This window comes from Microcaecilia unicolor, chromosome 6 (genome assembly GCF_901765095.1).
Source record: "Microcaecilia unicolor chromosome 6, aMicUni1.1, whole genome shotgun sequence".
Taxonomy (NCBI): Eukaryota; Metazoa; Chordata; class Amphibia; order Gymnophiona; family Siphonopidae; genus Microcaecilia; species Microcaecilia unicolor.
Window position 1 is genome coordinate 157,328,847 of NC_044036.1, and position 26,311 is coordinate 157,355,157.

Genomic DNA, 26,311 nt, shown 5'->3' on the forward strand with positions numbered 1-26,311 from the left:
AAATCCATTAGTGCACCTTAGTAAAAGGACCCATTGTTTTATAGGATATGGTTTTTAGGAAAAGACTGATTAACTCTCAGATCTGAAATTTGTTAGGGTCAATTTATGTGTTAAAAATGTTTTCTTTTTCTTTAAATTGTAATTCGCTTCAGGCTGTTTTGTTGAGGTGAATAATCAAATAATGTAAAGTAAAGTAATTGGTTTGGAAGTCATAGGAATAGAAGGAACTTGTTTGGGGAACTAAAGATGGCAAATAAAATGATATGAAAATACTAACAATGGTCTAGAAAAATGTTGTTCTGTGTAAAAGTTATTTACTACTACTTGCATTGTACAGGAGTTCTCACTGGAGAAAACAATGCACAACATGGTAGAAACCTGGGATGGCATTTTTTTCAATACCAGCCAATATCGGGAAACTGGAGTGTCCATTCTCTCTGCAGTAGATGAGATTCAGACAACTCTAGATGACCAGATTGTAAAAACTCAAACAATGAGAGGATCACCTTTTATTAAACCCTTTGAGGAAGAAATCAAGGTATATGTAATATTTCCTTTTGTATTGTACAGTAGGTGCAGAAATGACCATTGACATTTGTAGTTTGTAATACCACATGAACTTAATTCAAATATTCTCACTGCAGCTCACTTATTAGTTTGTGTCTTTTCATATATATTTTAATGGATTTTTTGACAATCAAATAAATTTATAATTGTCCAAAAATTAGAGTATTGCTTTGCTATATTAATTATTTTCTATAAAACTTTGCAGTGGTATCTTACTTTAAATATTGAACTCAGGGGCATAGCTAGACAACAGATTTTGGGTGAGCCTAGGGAAGAAGTGGCCCACCTGTGGCTACGCCACTGATTGAACTTATTATTTGAATAGGTTTATCAGTGATTACATCCATAACCAGAGTCCTCTGTAAACATTGACAGCTGTAATATCATATCTGCTGATGCTCCATCAAAATTCTCCAGTGAATTGCACTGTGCTCTTTGTTGTTTCTTGTTATGCATCTCATTGGTCTGTCTTGAGTTGACCGTATGCTTCAAGGAATAGGACTGCCCATTGTGTATACCTAAAGAACTGCATACATCTGGTATGTGCTCTTCAAATCATGCTAATAATAATAATAATAATAATAATAATAATAAAAAAAATCATGCTTTTCTGGAGTAGTACAGTAATGGTTAGAACAATGAGCAGAGAACCAGAGAAGTCAGGGTTTAAATCCCACTGTTGCTCCTAGTGATCTTAGGCAAATCTCTTAACCTTCCATTGCCTTAGGTAAAAGCAAAGGGGCCTGTTTACTAAGGTGCAGTAAGCAGTTAGCTTGGGTTTTAGCACGCACTAACCATTAGCACTAGCCAACACTAGTGCATGTTAAAACTGCCTGTGCGATAAAATTTTGGTACTCTCTGCTTAAGTCAGAATTTGGCAGGGACTGGACAGGATAATGTGGAGATTGGCTGGGGCTGCACATTGCCATCAATGTGTAGTAAGTAGCATATGCTACCTGTCAACTGTGCAGATAATGCAGGCTTACTTAAAGCCATCTCAGTAGGTGGTGTTGTGGTGTATCCATGCTCATTCATAGCGCCTGAATAGACTTAGATTGTAGGCCCTGTAGGGACAGAGAAAGTACCTGCATATAAAAAAATGTAAATTGCTTTGGTTGTTCCACAGAAAGACAGTACATCAAATCCGTGACTCTTTCTTTTTATAAAACATGCCCCTTAGACGTGAGCCGTCTTGGGACAGGGAAATAACCTAGTGTACCTGAATATAACTCACCTTGAACTTTCGAGAAATGCATGAATTAATCCAATTTCCTATAAGATGAGCTTTTCATACAAAGCAGTACAGTAGTTCAATCTTTCATACATATCTAACCTAGCATATTTACAGGCACAGTAAACTACAATATAAATTTGAATAATTAAACTAAGTCTTGTATACATAGAGGCGTATTTTCAAAGCACTTACCCCTTCTTTACAAAGCCACATTGCTGACACTCCCATTCAAACAAGGGCCTTAGACTTACAAAGTTACATAGAGGCGTACTTTCAAAGCACTTAGACTTCAAAGTTACATGGGGGGTCTTTTACCAAAGCTTAGCTTGAGTTATCTGCAGCAGGGCCCATTTTATTCCTATGGGCCCTGCTGCAGATAACTCAAGCTAAGCTTTAGTAAAAGACCCCCATAGTAACCTATGGAACTTTGTAAGTCTTAAGTGCTTTGCAAATGAGTGGAACTTGGAAGTCTAAGTACTTCATTTCTTTATTATTTATACTCCATTTATTTCTCCTTTAGTACTGACTATTATTTTCATATTTTGCTCTATTTGTCAAGCAATGGGAGAACCGTCTTATTGAAATTCAGGAAATTATTGATGAATGGTTGAAAGTGCAAGCTCAGTGGCTTTACCTAGAGCCTATCTTTTCTTCTGAAGACATCATGCAACAGATGCCAGAAGAAGGACGTCTCTTCCAAACAGTTGACAGAAACTGGAGAGATATCATGAAACACTGTGTTAAGGATTCTAAGGTATTGTAGTAAGGTGCAAATGATTACAGATTACAGTGCTCTACTTTTACTTTTCATCAAACTATTTGTGTTGAATTCTGAGTATAAGAACTGTTATGCTTTCTTTACAGTGGTATTTTGTATGTGATTTGGTACATAGCTAAATAAATGTTATATCTGTTCCTACAGGTCCTTGCTGCAACTTCCATGACAGGTTTACTAGTGAAACTTCAGGATTGCAATTCGCTGTTAGATAAAATTATGAAAGGACTCAATGCTTACCTTGAGAAGAAACGTCTCTTCTTTCCTCGGTATACTTTATTCTCTTTATAATAACAATACTTGTTTTCTGTGCATTAGTAGTGTAAATCTGCTCTCAGTTTACGGAACATTTCCTGGTATTTATTTTAGCAGAGATTACTTTAAAAAAAAACTTTTATAAGGATGTAGAGCTACACAGATGATACAGCTTCAAATAACAATATTACAGTGCTGTGTTCAGTCCAGTATGCATTTTATACTTTGTTTCTAGTTCCCAAATATAATCTCATTCATTACACTAATTTAATCCTAGTACACCATTCACACTCTAACATTCTATTAGCAAGCAAGTTTCATTTCATTTTCTTCTTGTTAAATTTTTATATGCTGAATTTCTGGGTAATCATTGAAACATACACAGTTCTAAGAACAAAATAGACATACCATTACATGTTAATTATAAAACATCTTATAGGGGGGTTATATAAAATAAAATATATAAATAAGAAAAAAATATAATTAACATAAGGCAGATAAGGAGTCTAGAAGTTAACAGTAGAAAATTCTGAAGTTTTAAGATAATTTGAGTAAGAGACTTCAACCAGTAAGTAAATTATATAAGTAAACAGAAAGCCCTTAAGTTTTATCCTGAAATCTGGATAATTAATTCAGGATGCAATGTCATGGGCAGTGAGTTCCAAAACTGGGTCCAATCTGATTAGCTGTTGATCTGACACTGCACTAAGGGTGGAAGTTATCAACATGAACTCCTGTTAAGTTGGATTATTTTAGCACAGGATGTCATTACATAAAATGGGACCATGTACATCCAGTTTGGTGAGACAGGAGTGAGAACAGAGGTCTGGGAGCTTCAGTTTCTCCTGCTCTAAACTGCACTAGATTCTCTGCTATAGTGCTTTTTCCAACTGAATACAACTTATTCAACATTTGCTACCTCCAGAGTTGGATTTTGGAGAGTTATTTACACCAGGATGGCTGCCAGAGCCGCAAAAAAAGACCGGGAAAAAAGTCAAGTGCCTGTGGCGAAAATGGCGGATAAGAACGTGCCCTCCATCTCCTTCCCCCAGCTCCGTGTGGGCCGCGGAGATAATTTTGGAGGTGAGCGTGGCCATAGAATCAACAATGGACAAACAGTTTCAACGCATCTTGGACAAATTAGAGATCATGGAAGTAAAGTTTACCAGCCTCTCCAGAGATGTACAGGAAATACAACACCTTGTGAGCGAGGTCAAGGATTCGCTGCGGGTGATGGAGGATCATGGACCTCATGTGGATACTCGCATCCGCAACTTGGAAACTAAACTTTACGAGTTGCAAAATTGCTCATGTAGGAATAACCTTTGCCTGGTGGGGTTCCCAGATGAGCTCCCCAAATCAGACCTGCTTATTTTCCTGGAGCAGTGGTTGGCGAATAATCTTTCTTTGCAACGTGCGAGTGGCCCCTTGCTTATAGAATGGGCCCATCATCTGGGTCAGTGCTGAGACGTTAAGGCGCACCCACAAAAGTGGTAATCTTTAAACTGCTAAATTATATTCATAAGGTGCGCATTCTTTGAACATTGTGAAGAGGGAAGCAGTTGAAATATGAGGACAAGATTATTCTCTGCTTCCAAGACTACTCAGCAGAGGTCTCAGCAGCGTGGAAGATTTATGCCCCTCTTTGCACAGAGTTGGTTAAAAGACATATCCGTTTCACCTTGGCCTACCCGGCCAAACTCTGGATCTTTCATAATGGGGTAACTCAAGAGTTGACCTCAGTGGCAGAGGCTTCTAAATCATTCTATCCTCTTCTCTGTGATGAACTCATCACAGATACTGCTCATATTTTGTTATGCACTTCTCTTGGATGGAGGCACTATAATGGAAGAAAGAATAAAACATTTTGAAATCTACTGTTGTTCACGCTCTTCAATGCGGAACAAATGCCACATAGATTTCTCATTGGATTAAAATGAATATCCACATTTAACTACTGTTTCTGATGCTTCAAACTTGGCGATGCCTATTGGATGAAAGTGGCTATCTACAGTTAACTGCTCTTTTTGATGTTTTATACATGGCTATTCTTATATGTTTGCTATCTTTGCTGTCTGTAGAGTCACAGCGGCACGCTGGTAATATTGCTCTTTATGTGTCTAGCAATGCAGACTTTTATATGAAGCAGGGATTGACTTATATTTTTTGATTCTTTGGTTTGGAGGGGAAGTTGCAGCTCCCAGGGTTAGGACACTGGTGGGTGGTCTGAAGTTTTGTACCGGGGGTGGGGGGGGGGGAGGGGTATGGTAGTTCATGGTGGGAGAAGGTGGGGCTTCTGTAAGATAGGATATCTGGCTCCTTTGTTTTTTTTAAAGGATTCTTCTCATTCAATGTGAGGCCTCTACTACTAATGGATAGTTGGGTCCTTTAAAAATTTCATCTTGGAATGTAGGAGGGGTGACCTCTCCAATTAAGATGCAGAAGATTTTGCAATTCCTCAATCGTCATAAGGTTGATGTGGCCCTTTTACAGGAACATTCTAAATTTCAGAAATGGTGGGTGGGTGACCTGGTTGAATACCCTGTGGTTCAGAGAAAGGTGCGAGTTCTCATCCTGTTTAGGCAGTCTCTGGACCTGCAAATACACTGTCACTCAGGGACCTGAAGGTCATTATGTGGTGGCTCAAGTGACCATAAATAAACATCCCATGATTTTGTGTAATGTATATGCTCCTAAGTCCTATGATAAATGTTTGTGAAAAATATAACTGCCCTAAAACCTCATCCCTTTTAGGGCCCCTTCCTAAAGCTGAGGGCCAGTCATTTTCCCCTAACTCTTAGGAATCTTCAACCACAGGATATTGGAGGCAAAAGCAATCCCCGTTTGCATCTACACTGGGGAACAGAGCTTCTGAAATGGTTCCACTTGAACCCTAGTGTTAGTATTGTGATAAGGGTAAGCGTTAGGGTCTGGCTCCCAAGTAAGGCCATACTCCCTTATTCTGCAGCCTGATTTTTAGTGGTAGTACAGCAATACTACTGCTAGGGGTCAGACCGCATCATTTAGACATGGCAGTCACTGGGGCTGAGACAACCACAAGGGTGGAAGGAAGGAAACAATGCATCAAGACACTCCAAATTGCTGAAAGCACGGTTTTAATAATCAAGTCCCAGATATGTAGACTCTACACAAGCCTTCATCAGGAGTCAACTGCTGAGTCTTAGCTAAATGTGTAAAAGGACTTTAAAAAGACATTTTTTGCCTGTGTTACCATTCATGTGATGCAAACAGCTGCTAGTGCACTCACTGGGGCTGAAGCAAGTGGGGATTGATGCTGCCCCCAATATTCCCAGTTGGGGGTGGGAAATAAGGAGTAGGGCTAGTCTTCAGTTTTAGTGGTTTTAATGATTAGGCCCTAAGAAGGGTGGTGCTTGAGGAGATACATTTTCATTCATTCCTTATTTTAGTGCTGGGAAGCCTGACACTAGATCACGAGGGCCATGAGTTCCCTCATATGCACAGGGTCAGGGCTACTGGCCCACCAGGGATTGGAGGCCCCAGGGAACGGGGGTCCTTTGAAGCTGGACATGATAGTCATTTTAAATTATACTGCTGTTGAGGGAAATTTACCTTTTTAAAAGATTTTTTTATGGTTCTACTTCCAGGAATGTGCAAAATTCACGTTCTTGACTACACACAAAACAAATGTGCAAAATTTGCCTACAGATGCAGATTAGACAGGAGCGTATTTGTATGTTGTAGATAAATTTCACAAAAATGGATATTAATCCATGAACATTTTCATGGATTAGTATATAAGGCTCTTAGTCTCATTTTACTGATCTGAGATGGTAATTAAAAACATTATCTCTACTGATAGAACAATATTTTACCTGCAGAAATAAGCTTTTATAAAACTGCATGCCCAACATGTGGGTAAACGTATTCATATACAACTTTTTGCACGCTTATAAATTTTATTAGCTTAATCAAAGGCATTCCTGGGGGCAAGGTTGGGGAGGAGTTTGCATTTACATGCATACTTATGAAAATTCCACAAAATGCACATAAATTAATCCAGAAAATTTGTGCATGCCAAAGAGCAGGTATAAATTTAAGTATTTGATTTCCATGGGGTAATTTTCAAAGTGTACGTTAGCTTTGAAAATTCAGTGAAGACTGCATAGAGAAAAGTATATACGTATGTTTTAATATGCACATTGTTAGAAAATCACTCTCATAACTGCCCGGTTTAGTCTTCTATTGATCTGATTTATTTATTACAATTATTTAGCATAGACATAACAAGGGAGAAACTCTTTAGTACTAGTATATAGAGCTTGATATCAATTACTACAGCTCTAAAACAGCATTAATAAGCCATTACTTGTGAATTATTTTTTTCTAGTTTTTTCTTCTTGTCCAATGATGAAATGCTGGAGATCTTGTCAGAGACTAAAGACCCACTGCGAGTTCAGCCTCACTTGAAGAAATGTTTTGAAGGCATTGCTAAATTAGAATTCCTTCCCAATCTGGATATTAAAGCAATGTACAGTACAGAAGGCGAGCAGGTGGAACTGATTCAGATCATTTCAACCTCTGAAGCTCGAGGAGCTGTGGAAAAGTGGCTTGTTCAAGTGGAAGATATAATGCTGAAGAGTATACATGATGTTATTGCTTGTTCAAAATTGGTATGATTTTTTTTAGCATTTCTGTATCAAATGTATGCTCTCCTACTTTAATCCCCGTGTTTTGACTAGGGCTGGGATCACTGTAGAGTGAAGTGTAATTGTCACTCAAGGGGGGCACCTAGTGGTTAGATTTAAGGACCAATTTTATAAGGATTCAGAAGGAGCCCTAGTACGATATATAAACCTTGCTGAAAGATGGTCACTATAATAAGTGGACTAAGTATGTAGAAAGGAAAAGGGCATTAAAATAAAGGGAAAATTGTTGGGTAGTTGCACAGGGAGAAACGGCTGGGTTAAAAAATATCTATTGATGGCTCAGTAGCCATGTTGCACACTGCCATGAAAAGAACCTTGGCTTAATTCCGTGGTCAAAATTTCCATGCCCTGGGTTGGATAGAGGTGGGGACACTATGGAAGCAGTATTCACTGCACCTAGAGAGGGAGACAGTGTTAACCATTTTATTATGGCAACACCTGGGGCCTGGATTTAAAACCTATGACTAGTAGTAGTTCCACAATGATTAAGATGATTAGGGTAGGGAGTTAGGAGGGTATAAATATATGGGGAACAAATCCCTGGATAGTTGTGAATGAAGACTTGTAGTTCTGGATCCTGGCCCCATTACAGATTAAGATGGAAGGCCAAAGGAGGAGGAGGAAACTGCCAGGCCACCTTCAGAAATAAGTGCTTTTTGATATCATTGAATTGCCAGCAAATCTTTGAGATTTGTATTGTTTCTGTTTGACTTTTAATTGTTAATTTTCTTTTAATGCTTTTTTCCTTTCTATATATTTCTCACTATGTTAAATACTTTGATCTTTCTCCTTCTACCTCAACCACCACTGCTGCTGATTCCTGTTTTTATTAATAAGTAGGCAATGTATACAAATTTTAATAAAGCAAAACTAGATACATACCTTGGATGTATCATCTGGAGAGCCTTACTCTTGCCTTCAATCTCACTCCTTATCAAAAATATACAACTTTCTTCTACATTGCATATCGCCATGCTCCTCATATTCCTCAGATGCATATACCTCCTGACACTTCCAGCCTTACCCAAAGAGTTACAGACATAATCTTCCTAGACCCTTTGCACACAAACACCTACACCTACACCTACACCCTTCTTCACAAACACTGTTATAATCACTACCCAATCACACAGTGCACATACACCACACCCCGAGTCTGCAAATATAGAAAGGAGAAATGTTCTATTGAGTCACACGGTAATACTGCACTTTACAACTTGTTACTGTACTGAACTGTTCTAAATAATTTTAAAAGATCTTAGTACTACAACAGATAAATTATACTATACACGTTTCTATAATAGTTTCTAGCGTTCATTGTTTAAATATTATATATATGTATTTTCTTCTTCAGGCATATCCTGACACACAAAGAAAAGACTGGGTAAGAGAGTGGCCTGGGCAGGTGGTGCTGTGTGTTTCTCAAATGTTCTGGACCATTGAGGTTACTGAAGCCATTGGTAGTGGACCAGAGGTACTACAAGGACAATTTTACTGTACTTTTTTTTTGTTTGTTTCATTTCAATCTGTATGGTGATTGGAGGTCAACCTGAAATTTTGTTTTCCTACAGTTGGTAAACATCAGTCTATATAAATGAGCTTGGACCGACTCACCCGCAAATGTGCAGTAGAGCCCAAACGTTGAGAGAGCAAAAGTTCAAGCTCCACCTCCACCAGCAATACAGGCCGAACGTTCAGAGAGCAACGTTCCGCGCATGCGCAGCAGGTCACAGTGATCCATTGCTGGTGTCACTGTCCTGCCCCTTCCACCGACTGAGGCTATGTGCATTGCTAAGGGGAGGGAGACAGCAGAAAGAGCAGCAGCAGCCCCTTTCTCTGAGAACCGGACAGCCGCAGAGTCCACCGTGGGAACCGCCTTTGAGAGCCCGGTGTCCCGAGGTCACCGGCGCACCAACCTTCACCCCCCTCCCCGATGTCGCTGCTGCTCCCTCCCCCCTCTGTGCTTGGACCCCTAACTACGCTGCCGCTCCCACCCCTCCATCCCCATGAGGTCGCCGCCGGCGCTACCCCCTCCACCACCCTCCCCGAGGTCGCCGAAGCACCAGCCTCCACCCCCCTCTCCAATGTTGCCACCGCCGCGCCCTCCTCCCTCCGTGTCGGGCCCCCTGCACTGACATGACAGCGCCTCTCACCTCTGTGTGAAAGCGCTGCAGTGCTTTCACACGGAGGTGAGAGGTGCTGACATGTGAGTGCAGGGGGGCCCGGCATGGAGGGGGGAGGGAGCGGCGGCGAGGAGGGTAGCTGGACATGGGGGGAGAGCAGGGGAGAGAGCAGGGTTGGTGGATGGGGGGGAGGCCAAGGGAAAGAGGAGGGTTGCTGGATATGGGGGGAGGGCAGGGGAGAGAGGAGGGTTGCTGAACATGGGGGGAGGGCAGGGGAGAGAGGAGGGTTGCTGAACATGGGGGGAGGGCAGGGGAGAGAGGAGGTTTGCTGGATATGGGGGGAGGCCAGGGGAGAGAGGAGGGCTGCTGGGCAGGGGAGAGAGCAGGGTTGCTGGACATGGATTGATGGAGGGGAGGGGAGGGCAGGGGAGAGAGGAGGGTTGCTGGACATGGATGGATGGAGGTGAGAGTTCTTAAATTTACAACAAGAAAAAACTCATCCCTCAACTTTCATTTCTTCCTTTCGCTCTTTCATTACATTTTTAAAAAACAAAAAGCTTGCACGTTTTAACGGGCTTAACGGCTAGTTTGTAATAAATTGTTGTGTTGTACCAAGACAACTATCAATGATAAAATTTTTATTTACTTAAGAGAATGTATATTTGGACACCAAGGAGATGAGTCACCAAAGAGAATGCTAAAAGATTTTTGGCAGAAACTTCTACCATAAAAAGTGGAGGAACCCAGAACCCTTTGAAAGCAGCAGTAACAGTCTAGAAGAGTAGGGTAAAAGAATGGCGCTTCTAAAAACTCGAGGGAGTTGACAGTTCTTCAAACACAGGCCCAGATGATCAAAAGCAAACGCAGGTGCTAGAGGCTATTAGCACTAGACTAGCGCCTGCATTTGCCGGCGCATGATGATTATAGTCGTCAAGCGTGTGAAATAATGAGCCGTTGGCTCTGAACACTAATTGCATTCAAATGCATGCTAAACAGGGTCATCAGTATTCCTCCCCAATGCTCAGTGGGCAGCACCCCAAACAAGGACGCTGTTCCCATGGCATACCCTATGCCAGCATGGAGCTGGCATTAGGGTTTGTCTGGGCATGGGGAGACCCTGTTTAGCATGCAAATGCATGCTTTATAGGACCTCCAGACCCCACCCCCTCACACACAAGGGCCTGGAGATCTGGTGAACCTCCAGAACCTCCCTCAAACACAAGGGCCTGGAGGTCCAGTGGACCCCCAGATCCCTTACCCCTTCAAATGCATACCCCCCACACCCCCCCCCCCCCCACACACTGAAAAGACATAAAAACCTGGTGGTCCAGTGGACTCTTGCCAGGCCAGGATAGTCCTAATCTCACACCTGAGGGCTAATCTGGCGGTCTACTGGTAGACCCGCCCCCTAAACACCCTCATACCTTAAAGCAGGAGGAGGAACTCCTCCAAAATGGTGGCACCCTGCCTGGTGCATCCTGGGATGTGCTGGGTGGAGCTTAACGACTACCAAGGCTTTAGATTTGACCTGTCAAACCTCTTCTGCAGGAGGATTGTGCCTGGGCTTTTAAGTGCATGCCCAGGCACAATTCTCCCACAGAACTGGAAACAGCTCCCTAATGTTGAGTGCTGACATCATGTCTAAATTTGCATGTCATTATCAATGAACATTAGGGAGCTGTTTTGCAGCACTGATTGGGTGATATTTCTTTAGCGTTGATCCGAACAGCACCAGAGTTTTGAGCTTCTACCTGACAGTTTTTATTCCAACAAATAGACCAAAAAGACTCAACACAGAACTGTGTTTCAGTGCCTAGTGCCTGCCCCAGGATTCTGCAAATAATGTACACATCAATAAATGACAATTTAAACCAAAAGGAATACATTATTGTATAACATTTATGATTAAAAGAATATTAAAAGAGGAGTGTTAAAAAGAGATACACAAATCATTTTAAAAAGATATATACAAATCATTTTAAAAAGATATACACAGATTTTTTTAAGTGCATAAATATTTTAAAAAACACACAAAGTAACATAAAAAGATAAATGACATCAAGTAACTGCAAATAGGGAAACACCACTAAATCATGTTGGCAGTCAATGCTTTACATATACAAATTATAAAAATTATTTCAAAACAATTCTGCATGAATGCGTACATGACCATTACATAACTTAAGCAGTTAATTCAAATTAATGTAGGGTCCATTCAAAGAAATAAGGACGTCAAAAATGAAGATGATGTTCACAACTGTGCAAAAAAGGAAATGCTTTACAATCACACATAGAAATTAATAATTAATTAAAAGATCATTTTCCTATTAGCTGATGACCACAACAGAAAATTGCACTGATAGATATCAAAAAGAACTTGAAGAATCATTACAAACAATAAAATACATATGATAGGATGTGATTAATTAATAAACAAAGGAAAGATTAAGAACTGCAACGTGATGAAGTATGACATATGTGACTCCTCAGATTTAAAATCAATATCTTTCTGAGGGCCCTGTTTACTAAAGTGCGCTAGTGTTTCTGGCGCATGCTAATAATTAGCGTGAGCTAATGCTAAAGACACCCATAGGAATATGTACTACAGAGCAGCTTAGTAAACAGAGCCCTGAGTGTATTGGTTTATTTTACAATTTAACTTTAAAAATTAAAAGGAGGCATCCCATCATGAGAAATGATAAACAAACCAGAAAATGAGAATGAAAACCAAAAGAGAACGAAGAAAGAAAACAAGGGGGATCCTTTCTGTCACTCTTTGAATTGGGAGCAATGTTGTGAGAAGTAATTGAATGCAGTAATTAATAAACAATGGTTGACTTAAGTTTCGTATTTTCTGCCAGTAACAAAAAGCCTATACGGCCTATACTGAACTCTCGTCTAGCAATATATATAACATATAGATAGACATCATACATTCATTATTATTGATTCATGATATAGTTTCAGTTAGTTTTTGTGGTGATATAAGTTCCAATATATCTAATCCGTGTTGTGTTTGAATAGGATTGACTACTTTTGAATTTAGTAACAAAAAGCAGCATTGATTAATAAATTTGAGAGATGGAATAAAAATAAAACCGGGAAGCATTATTATACTATAATCTTAGAGGGCGATAAAGGCGCAAGATTTAAAAAAATGTGCATATGAGGCATGAAAAAGTGGTTAAAAGGAACACACCCACATGTGCTGGAATATGTGATGTCAAAGAGAGCACTGTGCTTAAAATAAACCTAAAGAGTTAAAAGAGGGTTTGAAAAGTCTGATTTCATATGATGCTAATATTGAAAGCCAAAGGAGACAAGGGAACAGAGACATCTACATTGAAAGGAAAACAAATGCCCTTTATAGAATAGCACATAACGCTAAACTTTTCCAGCGGACATTTTGAGCATCATTTATAAATCACCTAAAAAATGTCTGTCATTTTTAAATCAGATGGGGAGGCAGGGGAATTCTAGGGCTTGCTGATGCCCCCCTCCACCCCCAGTAAATAATTGTCAAATCACATAAGGGAAGAAAGAAGCTCTCTTAGATGCCTAAAAAATTATATATTTATTCATATTTATAAGAAACCAACTTCTAACAGAATTGCAGGCAAGGTGTAAGAGATAGCAGGAAGGAGGGGAAATGCAGGAGGTGGAAACTAAAAATTAGCCTTTAAGATTTGAATTTGGATTTAATTAATACCTTTTCAGATGTAGTTGAAAATAAGTTACATTTTGGTGTTCTGTTAGCTTTTGTTCACCAAGAGTTTGATCAAGAGTGCCCAAACGTTTTCATACATCTATAACTTTTCATAAACATTATGTCGGGCAAACAAAAAGTGCAGAAGTAGTCAGTCACCAGGATGATCCAATAATAGTATAAAAACTTTTTATTGATAGCTGTAGCATACACAATCTCAAATGAATACAGTCTCAGATGAGTCTGGGTGCAAGCACACAGTCATAAGTGAGGGTGGACTCGACAAAGGCTGTATTTCAGTTTCTCAGCCTTCCTCAGGAGTCTTCTTATCTACTATAATAAAACTCACCCTCAATGTTCTGAAGACAATGTTCTGAAGTCACTCAATCACTCCCTGAAGGGTTCGTGGATTCATGGTGGTGAAGCCACTCCAGTGACCCGTGCCCCGCCCACGCGTCAAACGTCAGAACGTTGTCTTCAGAACAGTAAACTAAAGGAAGGGAATGGGGATCGCAACCAAGCAGGTGGAGGAGTACCTACTCCTCCCCCTGCCTAGGAAACGCAGCCTACCAACCTCCCAACCCACCCGCGGAAAAAATCTGGAGGCAAACCAACTCCAAACCCCCCCCCCCCAAGCCATCCACCAAAGCTGCAGTTGAAAAGAAGCCCCACCCACAGAATGCAGGAGGTGCAACACCCTCCCCCCCCCACAAGCCACACACCGTCTCGTCACTTTGCCGTCGGGGGACCCAAAACCCCGCCAGTAGAAGTCCTGTGTTGTCTGCTGAGTCTCACTCCAGCGATCTTTGGCATTGCTAGCCTGTGCAGGCAGGGCTTCTGTGCGTCAGACGTCCTGCACGTCCAGGACGTCAGACGCACATAACCCCGCCCTGCACAGGCTAGCAAGCAATGCCAAAGATCGCTGGAGTTAGCCGAACTGCAAATGCTGCTAGAGGAGGAAACCCCTGCCGGCAAGGGGGTGCTCATAGAAAGCTACCAAAACTTGAGCCGTGATGCTGACTATTGTGAGAACAACTATGTGCAGGTAGGGAGGAAATGAGGGGTGGTAGGGAATGCTGGTGGTTTAGAGAAGGCGGAGGTGCTAGGCCCGGTACAGCACGGGGTGGTGGTTGTGTAGGCAATCCTGCCTAGCCCCGTTGGCGTGGGCTGTAAGCCGGGGGCTGCTCGGAGAGGGTGTGTCTCTTATATCCTGACTCAGAACGCCTATAGAGCTCCCTAAGGTCAGCTGAGTGCTATGCTTTTAATTAAGGGTTGGGGAACGTGCAGTGATCTGTCTGCAGCTATCATTTTTCTTCATTTTGCCTTTAATAGTTTTAGAGTTCCGGATTGTTCCTCTTTTTTTGTGTGTGTGTCAAGGAGGAAGCTCTAGACATGAGTCCTTGGCAGCTCTGAAGGCTGTGATGTAATCCTTTTTCTTCCTGATCTTGGGTGCATTACAATTTTTGGGGTAGATATTCTTTATATATCTACTATAATAAAACTCACACTCTCTCTCACACTGTGTCTCACATACGCACTTGCACACACTCTCATTCTCACACACACACTCTGACAGACACACTCACACCCAGGCTCACTCTCTCTCTCTCTCTCACACACATACACATACACACACTCACACTTTCACTCTCTCTCTCAAACACAGACACTCTCACATACACTCTCCCAAACATACACACTCCGAGGAAAACCTTGCTAGCGCCCGTTTCATTTGTGTCAGAAACGGGCCTTTTTTACTAGTGATTGAATAATTGCATAACAAAAACCATGAAGAAAAAATATAATAATACTGAGCAAGGAGCTCAAGAAACCTTAAGTAAACTTGTGAATAATGGTGATGATATGTTTGTCAATCAAGATGAATGTGAATAGTAAACACTATTAAAAGTTCAAAATTCAGAATTAGTGAGTAAAACTTGCACCTGAGGAAAGGAGTGAATCGAAGTGAAATTATGTAGAAGTAATCACACTAAGAACATAGAAGAATGGCAGTGAAAGGTATGTGATAAAAGTGAATAATAGATATACATCAGTGAATGTATTATTTTTCTTTATAGGGTTTAAAAGATTACTATGAGCTACTTCAACTTCAACTTAATGAAATTGTAGAACTGGTGAGAGGAAAGTTATCCAAGCAAACCCGAACTACCCTGGGTGCTTTAGTCACTATTGATGTGCATGCACGGGATGTTGTCATGGAAATGATTGAATCCGGTATATATTTTTTATGTTTTTATTTTAGTGTGAACACAGTGGAGCCATATTCAAAAAGCCAGCCATTACATAAAGATGGGTGGTAGATTTATCCATTTATCTGTATTCCCAGTGTTCATTGGATGTTTCTGTTAAGGTTGGACTACTCCATTTAATGTTCGGACAGTTATTTAGTCAGTCCACCTAAATAGATACATTTATCTGGGTAGTGGTTGAATATCACTGCTACACGGATAAGATTATGACACACCCTGGAATACCCCAACTCCGTCTTTTACTAAACAGATACATTTTGGGTGGACATCAACTTGTCCATGTAAAATTTATTTTATGGCCCATTCATTAAAAAAAAAAAGGCACTTACCTACAATGGTTTCCAAACCTGTCCTGGGGGCTTCCCAGCCAGTCAAGTTTTCAGGATATCCACAATAAATATTCACGAGAGAGATTTGCATGCACTGCCTCCACTGCTTGCAAATCTCGCTGATGAATATTAATTGTGGATATCCTGAAAACCTGACTGGCTGTGGAGCCCCCAGGACTGGTTTGGGAACCACTGACTTACCACATAAATGCTTTTGAATAAGGCCCCCCGGTATTTTTAATACTGTCCTAACTATAGTATAATTAATTATAGTAAGACTGTTAGGTTAGGAACTCAGCTTTTTTTTTTTGTCTAAGGGGTCCTTTTATTAATCTGCAGTAAGTGCTAGCGTGCACTTACCACAGCTTAAAATGGCTTACCTTGGGATGCATTCAGGCGTCCTGCAGTAAGTTCCTAATCAGCGTATACTTGTACTGAAAAATATTTTAAGACATTTGTTGGAGGGGTTGTGTCTGGTGGGGCGGGGGTGGAGAGTGTACTACTCAATGCAGTTACATTGCCCAGCGCAGAATTAGTGCATAAGCCCTTACCACCTACAAAATAGGTGTCAGTAAGTTAACACACACTAATGGCAACATTAGTACATGGCTATTAATACAAAAATTGGAAAATTGACCATTTTACTGCTGCAGTAAAAATGGCCTTAGCATGCAGGAAAAACCTGTGCAAGGGTGCACTAAAGCCAATTTTTTTTACAGATTATTAAAAGGACCCCTAAGTGAGGTACTTCTTTCAGGTGAATTTTAGGAATCTAGGTTTCTGAAACTAAGCTTCCTAAGTTTGCTTAAAATAGGAATTTAACATTAGGTACCTAAAACTGAGGCACCTAAATTTAGGTTTGCTAGTCACTCTACAGAGTTGGATGCCTAGTGCTAAATACCAGTGCTAAATTCCTAATTTTATTCACCTCTCCCTTGGTCTAATCCATCTTTTAGGGGGTCTTTTACTAAAGGTTAGCTGGAGTTATCTGCAGCAGAGCCCGTAGGAATAAAATGGTCCCTGCTGCAGATAACTTGCGCTAATCCTTAGTAAAAGACCCCCTAAGTTTTCTCAATTTAGGAACCTTTTTTTTCCCTGGCCACCTAAATTTAGGAACTTGGGGAAGTATTTCAGTTTGCCAGATCTAGATGTATACATCCTCAAGTTAGGGGCTAAGATCTTATGCATATTGGTCTACTAAACAGAGATTGTCTACTAAACAGCTTTCTTTGGGCTAGATTTACTGAAGTACACTACCACATTAGTGTATGCTAATGCTGTTAATCTGTATTATTAATAAATAGTTTCCAATTGCAAGAAAAATAGGAATTGCTGTAAGTAACACAACTTAATGCAAGCTATATAACATGTGAATGTGAGTGTGCACCTTTGTTAAACTTATCCCTTTATGTTGTGGAAGATTTGTCCTTACTTAACTTGATTTACATTTTTACTTAGGGGTTTCCCACGAAACAGATTTTCAGTGGCTTGCTCAATTGCGATATTACTGGGAAAATGAAAATGTCCGTGTTCGTATCATCAACTGTAATGTAAAATATGCCTATGAGTATCTTGGAAATTCCCCTCGACTTGTCATTACTCCTCTCACAGATAGATGTTACCGTACTCTGGTATGTTTTTTTTTAATTTATATTATACAACTCAAACAGAGATGATATGGCAATTTGTAACATTATGTTCAAATAATTAACACTATTAACATTAAGTTGAAATTCACTTAACACTTTCGACCATTATAGTTAGCAATTACCAAAATTATAGATCCAAGAGAGGAAATAAAAATAAAATATTAATAATATTAATAATACATTTTTAACATGTTCAAAACAGGAGTTATTGCTGACCTATTTCCGTCCCTCTAGCTATCATACAGTGTGCTTTTGTTAATTAACGATCACATTCACATTCATTTCTTCCTTTGAAACTAGAAAATCCTCTAATTGCTTAGGATCAAAGAATTGGTAATTTTTTGACTGAAATAATATTCAACATATACATGGAAATTTGAGTACAAAATTGGCTCCTAGGGCCAAAGTTCTCTGACGCATAGCCAGAAAGGCCTTGCGCCTTTTTTGTGTTTCTTTAGATAGATCTGGATACATTCTTATTTTAGAACCTAAGAATAAAGAATCCAAATGTCTAAAGAAAAGTTTCAACACGGCATCTCTATCCATTTCCAAGGCAAATGACACCACTGCAGTAGTTCTCTGTGTAATAAATTCCAATGATTCCAAAAAGGATGTTAAGCTCATACCATCTCCTATATGTGGTTGAGAAACACCTTCACCAAATGTAATATTATTCTGAATATACTGTACACACACTATAGGAGGCAGTGAGTCATTCGGCATCCCTAGAACCTCAACCAGATATTTCTTAACCATATCTACAGCCGATATCAATGGAGACCTTGGGAAATTGATTAGCCTCAGATTAAGCTTCTTAGATTGATTTTCCAAATATTCCATTTTACGCATAGTAAAATTTTTCTCTTTAATTGAGGCTTCATTCAATTTCTCCAACTTATATATATTTTCCCCAAGTTGTTTAATTCCAGAGATCTGTTGGGTATTAATTTGTACTTGGATTAGGACTGCCTCAGACAAAACTTTTATTTCCATATTATTTTTTGATATCAAAGATTGAAGGGAAGAATGTAAATTGAAAGTCAAGTCCCAGAGTGACTCCATTGTCACTACGGCTGGTTTGTTCACTGGTCCCAATGAGAGCACGGGGGGGGGGGGGCTTTAATCAACTGGTTTAAATCAGTAATTATTTTTGATGAAAAATTTAAGGTTTGTTCTCCTACCAGATTTCTCTCTTCCACCTCATCTTGCATGGGCAGGTTCCTTCCCTGTTCCTTTGGTTCCTCTTCTGGAAGCTGAGTTACAGACTCCACTTCCATGCTTCCTCCTTCTGACTGTGGTGGAGCCGCACGCTTGACGGGGCTTAAGGAAACCCCGTCTGCACTGCCAGTCGACTCAAGCAAGTTGGCACCAGTAGTGGGGGAAGACGCTTTCCTAGGTCCCGTCGTTACCCCGAAGCGTTTGAGAGTCAATTGCTGAGGAAGGTGAGTCCTGGTAGGAGTTGAGGGAATTACCCTTACTTTTCCTCTCCTTTTCCCCATTTCTCACGGGGTTCAGGAATCCTTCACAGCCCTGACTCCAAGAACGTCTCTGGGCGACCGATGCAGCAACTCACTAAAGCACCATCTTGGATCGCCCCTCTCTGGTATGTTTTAAATCATTTTTCACATCTATAGTTTTCTTCCTCTTTATTAAATGCATGGTGCAGACTAGTTGTTCAGTGGCAGTACAGAGCACAGTCGTATGGAGGAACCTGGCTCATATTTTCTGTTCCCCAGGTGGGCAGGGACAGGGAAAGGTGCAGATCCAGTGTCTACAGTCTCAGGGAGGAAGGAACCTGGTGTATAGTCCTGGTTGAAGACTGTCACTGTAATGATGAGTGAGTTTGAGTTGGGGGGGAATATACAAACAGTGGTAGAGTAGACTGGTAGAAACCAAAAGCTTATAACATAAGCTTACTGGGGTTCAAGAAGGAATTTATTTATTTATTCATGTATTTAACCTGCTCTACCGATAACGACCAGAATGGGTTACAACTGTACATACAGAATTATATTAACAAACATTCACATAAAACATCAAAATGTAAATTATAAAATATAAAACCCAATTTTCTGCAATACCTCACAATAAAAAATTACAGTACTCAAAAAACCTAAAATTTCTAAGATCTGAACCTAGTTAAACAACCAAGTTTTAATACATCTGTGAAACTCCAAGAAATTATCAATATCCCTAATAGATAAAGGAAGACTGTTCCATAGAAACACCAAGGAGCAGGTTTGAAAAGAATCGCAGAAGGAAGAGAAATATGAGGGGGCATGTGAAATTTGTATTTTAGTTAGAGTTATGGTTTCCCTGATGCATGTTTAGGGGTGCCTTCTTACTATGGCTGTTAACTCTGTCTGTACATCTCTCTGCAGGCTCAGAAGAATACTACTAAGGATAATTACTAATCTACACTACTGCTTTAGCGCATGTTATTTTACTGCAGGTCCAGTTTTATTCAGTGGAACCTAGTTATTTGTAACAAGCTTTAATAGTGTTAGCATGTGGTAATGTAGTAGTGCACATTAATAACTATCCTTTTATATTGGGCACCATCAATCCATCTAGTATTGTTATTGGGCATGCATTTAGCCTTCCAAACAAAACACATACTGTAATGTATTTTCTTCATGGACAGAAGAATCCTACAGCGACACAGTTAGGTGACATCATCATTATGGAGCCAAACCGGAGTTAGCTTCTCTAAACTCAGAAATCTTCTAGAAGTTTTCTGAGGTTCTACACAGCTCCTGTGCTTCTGTTCAGTTGATTTCTGTCAGTCTGTTATTAGAGCATGCTTCACCCTGGGCTGTGATGGGAGGAAATATATGGCTGTAGAATCCTGTTGTCCATGGGGAACACCTGTTACAGGTATGCAGCTCTGTTTTCTCTATGGACAGCAAGGATTGCTACAACCACACAGTTGGTGATTTCCGAGCTAAGGGTTGAAGGATTCAGATTTGTGTCCTTTTCTTTTCCCTTTCTTCTTCCTTTTTGCAACCCGAGCCCATAGAGAAGAGGATGAAGGCTGACGTATTAAATAACAGAGAGGATGGTTGATCAAGACATTAGTGTATGGTGACTTTATGAATGGAGGACCAAGTGACTCCTTTACAAATATCCATCATAGAAGATCTCTGAAACTGAGCCTTTAGTTTATCTTGTTAGGCAGTTTGGATGGACCATGCAGTGATCTTCCAAATGCTAGACAACCCCCTTTCTCATAACAGAAATCTATGCAGTCTGAAATCCAGGTTGGTAGAGCATTTTTCCTCTTTGGGTCAAAGGACAGAAAAAGCTATGAACACTTGTTAGAGAATGGTGTTCAGTGCAACTATATCTGAAGAACTCTTCTGCAGTCTAATGTATAAAGTGTACATTATTGGTCATTAGCATGAGGTGGTGGACAAAACACTGGCAACACTATAGGCTGATTATTATGGAAGTCTGAAACTATTTGGGGAAAGAAGTAATACTTTAGTACTCAGAATCTGTATGTATAGGAAAATAATATATCAATGGATGTAGTTCATTGATTCTTTGAGCATACATTATTGCTACTAAGAGCTGTATTTTCCAGCTAGGATACGATAATGGATCTGATTCCAGTGGTTTGAACAGCGCTGTGGTTTAGTTGTTGGAGAACCAAGATTTTAAGTCTGAAGCTGGAGTTCGTTTTCTAATAGGGGGATGCAAATTCCATAGACCGTTCATAAATTCTTACAGGAAAGAATGCTTTGTTATTATTCTATTCCATATCATCAAGCTGATCAATCCATAGACTGGTGGGTTGTGTCCATCTACCAGCAGGTGGAGATAGAGAGCAAACTTTTGCCTCCCTATATGTGGTCATGTGCTGCCGGAAACTCCTCAGTATGTTCTCTATCTCAGCAGGTGGTGGTCACACACAGCAGCAGCTCTGGCTAGGCCTCCAAGCCTAATCCTTAGGTTTTGTTGAGGCCTGGGGTTGAGGGCTCTTTTGAGCAAGTGCAAACCTGGTGGTGCCAGGTCCCTCCTTTTCTCCCCCCTCCCGCTGGCTCCGTTTAAAAAAAAAAAAAAAATTTTAAACGTCTTTAAAGGCGTTTAATTCGACGTTTCTTTAAATGTTCATTGCAGCTACTCACTGGGACACCAGTTCGTTACAGCTCGGAGCGGCAAGCAGGTAATTTTACCTTTTTATAGCGGGCAGGGGGTTCCCCGATTCTTCTCCTCGTGGCATATGGCGTCGGAGGGCGAGGGCGCAAAGGGTCGCTCCCCGGATCGCTGGAGCGCTTCTAGAGGGGATGCGGGGGTTTTACAACCTGATTCGCCCTTGATGGGTGACAGTTTAGTGACCGATGAATGTCCCGGTCGTTCCTCCGGCATGGCGGTTTTTTCCCGCCATAAACGCCCATCCCCCGCTCCTCGCCTCCGCCATCTTGGCCGGCCACGCGGCTCGGACGGCTTCTTCGTGGGCCGCCCTTGAGGTTGGAGACATTAATGTCATGAACGCCCTTAATTTGGGCGACGGCACAAAGCGGCTAAAGTTAAGCGCCGTTCTTCCCGCGCGGCTCCTTCGCGGAGTTTCGCGCCGGACGCCATTTTGGATGCGCAGCTTGTCTCTCCCCCGCTATTGCGAGCGCCGGTTGAGAGTGCGTCTAGGGCTGTTGCCCAGGCTGCGGAAGTGCACAGTCTGGGGGGTTTCTCCCCCGAGTTTGTTTTGCTGCTGCATCAGACTTTCCTCATGCAAAACGCTGCCCCTGCTCCCTCTTCTGATAAAGAGGTTGAGGTTCCCAGAGGTAAACGTCCTCGGGTTGATTTTCAGGCCTTGGAGGACTTTGTCTCCTCCGATGTAGATGAGGGCAGCGTGTCTGAGGTCTCCCAACGGTCCTTTGCGGATTCCTTGGAGGAGATAGATCCCCGCTCGGATGGAGCGGATGACCCCTCTGCAGCGCGGCTTTTTAGCCCAGAGGATTTGCCCAACCTGTTGTTACAGGCCATGGACACTTTGAAGATTTCCTCTCCGGAGGACGTCTCTCCCTCAGCCCCTGTTGGCTCTGCCATTATGCTGGGGACGAAGCGCCCGCCTAGATCCTTCCACGTGCATGATGCCATGCACACCTTAATTGCGGCTCAATGGGATGTCCCGGAAACGAGCCTTAAAGTGGCTAGGGCTATGTCCCGCCTCTATCCTTTGGCTGTGAGTGAACGTGAGGCCTATCTGTGGCCTACCGTGGATTCTTTAATCACTGCGGTGACTAAGAAAACGGCGTTGCCGGTGGAAGGTGGCACGGCCCTAAAGGACGCCCAAGACAGAAGATTGGAGGCGGCCTTAAGGTCGTCCTTTGAGGCAGCTGCTTTAAGTTTGCAGGCCTCAGTTTGCGGCTCCTATGTGGCCAGGGCGTGCCTGACTATGGTGCAGCGGGCTTCCCCCTCGGATCTTTCCTTGAGGGCTGATTGGCCGGCCCTGGAATCGGGCTTAGCCTATTTGGCAGCCTTGCTGTATGATGTCTTGAGAGCCTCAGCTAAAGGCATGGCTCAGACAGTCTGTGCGCGGCGGTGGCTTTGGCTGAAACATTGGTCTGCTGACCACGCCTCTAAATCCCGCCTGGCTAGATTGCCTTTTAAAGGCAAGCTGCTCTTTGGGGTCGAGCTGGACAAAATCGTGACCGATCAAAAAACGGCACGTCTAAGGGCAAGAAATTACCAGAGGTCAGGGCTCGGGCTAGTACTCGTCCCGGTACCTCCAGAGGACGGTTGCTGGAAGCCCGTCGGTACCGCCCGGGCAAGTCGGGTTCCTCTGCCCCCTCTTCCTTCAAGAGGAATTCTCCCCCAAGCAGCATTCCTTTCGCAGAGACCGCCGTCCCGGAGGTGCTCCCTCCGGTCCTCCCCCAGGGTCTCGTACCCAATGACGGGGCCTTGGTCCACGCCCCAGTGCAGATTGGAGGACGGCTGTCCTCGTTTCTGGGCGAGTGGACCACTATAACTTCAGACGCGTGGGTGCTGGAAGTCATCAGAGACGGCTACAAGCTAGAGTTCTGCCAACCCTTAAGAGACGGGTTTGTACTCTCTCCCTGCAAGTCTCCGGTCAAGCTGTGGCAGTGCAGCAGACCTTGGACAACCTGATCCGCCTGGGTGCGGTCGTTCCGGTGCCAAAAAATCAGATTGGCAAGGGACGTTACTCCATTTTCTTTGTGGTTCCAAAGAAAGGAGGTTCTGTCCGGCCTATCCTCGACCTCAAAGGGGTCAATCGGGCCTGGAAAGTGAGGCACTTTCGCATGGAGACTCTCCGCTCTGTTATAGCGGCAGTGAAGGCAGGAGAGTTCTTGGCTTCCTTGGACATCAAGGAAGCGTACCTGCATATTCCCATCTGGCCTCCTCTCCAACGCTTTCTGCGTTTTACAGTCCTGAGACGACACTTCCAGTTCAGAGCCCTCCCTTTCGGGTTGGCTACTGCTCCGCGGACCTTTTCCAAAGTAATGGGGGTCATAGCGGCCTTCCTGCTAAAGGAAGGAGTACAAGTCCATCCTTATCTGGACGACTGGTTGATCCGAGCCCCCTCTTATGCAGAGTGCGGCAAAGCTATGGACCGGGTAGTTGCTCTTGTGAGCTCCCTGGGATGGATCATCAACTGGAAGAAGAGCCAGCTGCGCCCGACTCAGTCCCTGGAGTATCTGGGAGTTCGATTCGACACCCAAGTGGGCAGAGTGTTCCTGCCAGACAATCGGATTGTCAAGCTTCAGGCTCAGGTGGACTAGTTCCTAGTAGCCTCTCCTATTCGGGCTTGGGACTACGTGCAGCTGTTGGGCTCTATGACGGCCACGATGGAAGTAGTGCCCTGGGCCAGGGCTCATATGAGACCACTACAGCTATCTCTGCTGCTGCGCTGGACTCCGATGTCGGAGGATTATGCTGTGCGCCTTCCCGTGGACCCAGCAGTGCGCAAGGCGCTGAGCTGGTGGACGCAGACAGACAAGTTGTCTGCAGGATTGCCTCTGGTGACCCCGGAGTGGATTGTCGTCACGACAGACGCCTCTTTGATGGGCTGGGGAGCCCACTGCTTGGGAAGGACAGTCAGGGGCTCTAGTCTCCTGCAGAGGCAAGTGGTCTATCAACCTCCTGGAACTCAGAGCCATTCGGTTGGTGTTATTGGAGTTCATCCCGGTACTGGTGTTGTAGCCTGTACGGGTCCTGTCGGACAATGCCACGGCTGTGGCCTATATCAACCGCCAGGGAGGTACCAAGAGCGCCCCTCTAGCCAAGGAGGCTATGAGTCTTTGCCAGTGGGCGGAAGCGAACCTGGAGCAGCTTTCAGCGGCCCACATTGCCGGAGTCATGAATGTCAAGGTGGACTTTCTCAGTCGCCATACCTTGGAGCCCGGAGAGTGGCAACGATCTGCTCAGGCGTTCTTGGACATCACGAAGCGCTGGGGCCAGCCGAGCCTAGATCTGATGGCGTCATCGGCCAATGGCCAAGTGCCGCGCTTTTTCAGCAGAGGACGGGACCCTCGATCCCTGGGAGTAGATGCTCTTCTCCAACAGTGGCCGACACAAGAGCTCCTCTATGTGTTCCCGCCCTGGCCCATGTTGGGCAGGGTGCTAGACCGGGTGGCAATCCTGGTGGGTCCGGATTGGCCCAGACGTCCCTGGTATGCGGACTTGATCAGGCTCTCAGTCGACGATCCTCTGCGGCTGTCAGTGGAGCAGGGCCTGTTACATCAGGGTCCCGTGGTGATGGAGGATCCCTCTCCCTTTGGTCTTACGGCCTGGCTATTGAGTGGCAGCGTCTGAGGAAGAAGGGCTTCTCAGACAAGGTCATCGCCACTATGCTGAGAGCGAGGAAGCGCTCTACTTCTACTGCTTACGCCAGGGTTTGGCGTATCTTTGCAGCATGGTGTGAAGCAGGCTCACTTTCTCCCTTCACTGCTCCAATTTCTTCAGTGTTGGCGTTCCTGCAAGAAGGTCTGGAGAAAGGCCTGTCGCTCAGTTCCCTTTAAGTCCAGGTAGCGGCTCTGGCTTGCTTCAGGGACCGCCTGAAGGGTGCTTCCCTGGCTTCGCAGCCAGATGTGGTGTGCTTTCTCAAGGGAGTTAATCACCTGCGCCCTCCTCTGCACTCAGTGGTGCCTGCGTGGAATCTCAACCTGGTGCTAAGAGCATTGCAGAAGCCGCCTTTTGAACCCTTGTCGAGGGCATCTCTGAAAGACCTGACGTTGAAAGCAGTCTTTTTGGTGGCTATCACTTCAGCCAGAAGAGTTTCCGAGCTCCAGGCGCTCTCATGTCGAGAGCCTTTTCTGCAGTTCACTGAGGCAGGAGTGACTATTCGCACAGTGCCTTCCTTCCTGCCCAAGATTGTTTCTCGCTTCCATGTGAATCAGCAGCTCTGTCTCCCTTCCTTTCGTAGGGAGGACTACCCAGAGGAGTACTCCGCTCTTGAATATCTGGATGTGAGATGAGTCATCATCAGATACTTGGAAGTGACCAATGATTTCCGGAAATCGGATCATCTGTTGTCCTGTTTGCAGGTCCTCGTAAGGGTCTGCAGGCTGCTAAGCTACAGTGGCAAGATGGGTCAAGGAAGCCATTGCAGCGGCTTATGTGGCCGCGGGGAAGGTGCCGCCTATCCAGCTGAAGGCTCACTCCACGAGAGCTCATGCGGCCTCGTTGGCAGAGGCCGGATCCGTCTCCTTGGAAGAGATATGCAAGGCGGCAACGGGGGCTTCGGCTCATACA

General features: G+C 43.2%; 1 protein-coding gene across 1 annotated transcript in view; it reads left to right on the top strand.

The window, feature by feature from the left end:
* The window catches only part of DNAH12 (dynein axonemal heavy chain 12), a 314,549-nt gene that overhangs the window by 75,591 nt on the left and 212,647 nt on the right, over positions 1–26,311 (top strand). Inside the window, 7 exon segments of the mRNA XM_030206132.1 lie at positions 338–538; positions 2,361–2,555; positions 2,724–2,845; positions 7,201–7,483; positions 8,874–8,993; positions 15,427–15,583; positions 17,406–17,578. Of these exon segments, the coding sequence (XP_030061992.1) occupies positions 338–538; positions 2,361–2,555; positions 2,724–2,845; positions 7,201–7,483; positions 8,874–8,993; positions 15,427–15,583; positions 17,406–17,578 (1,251 nt within the window).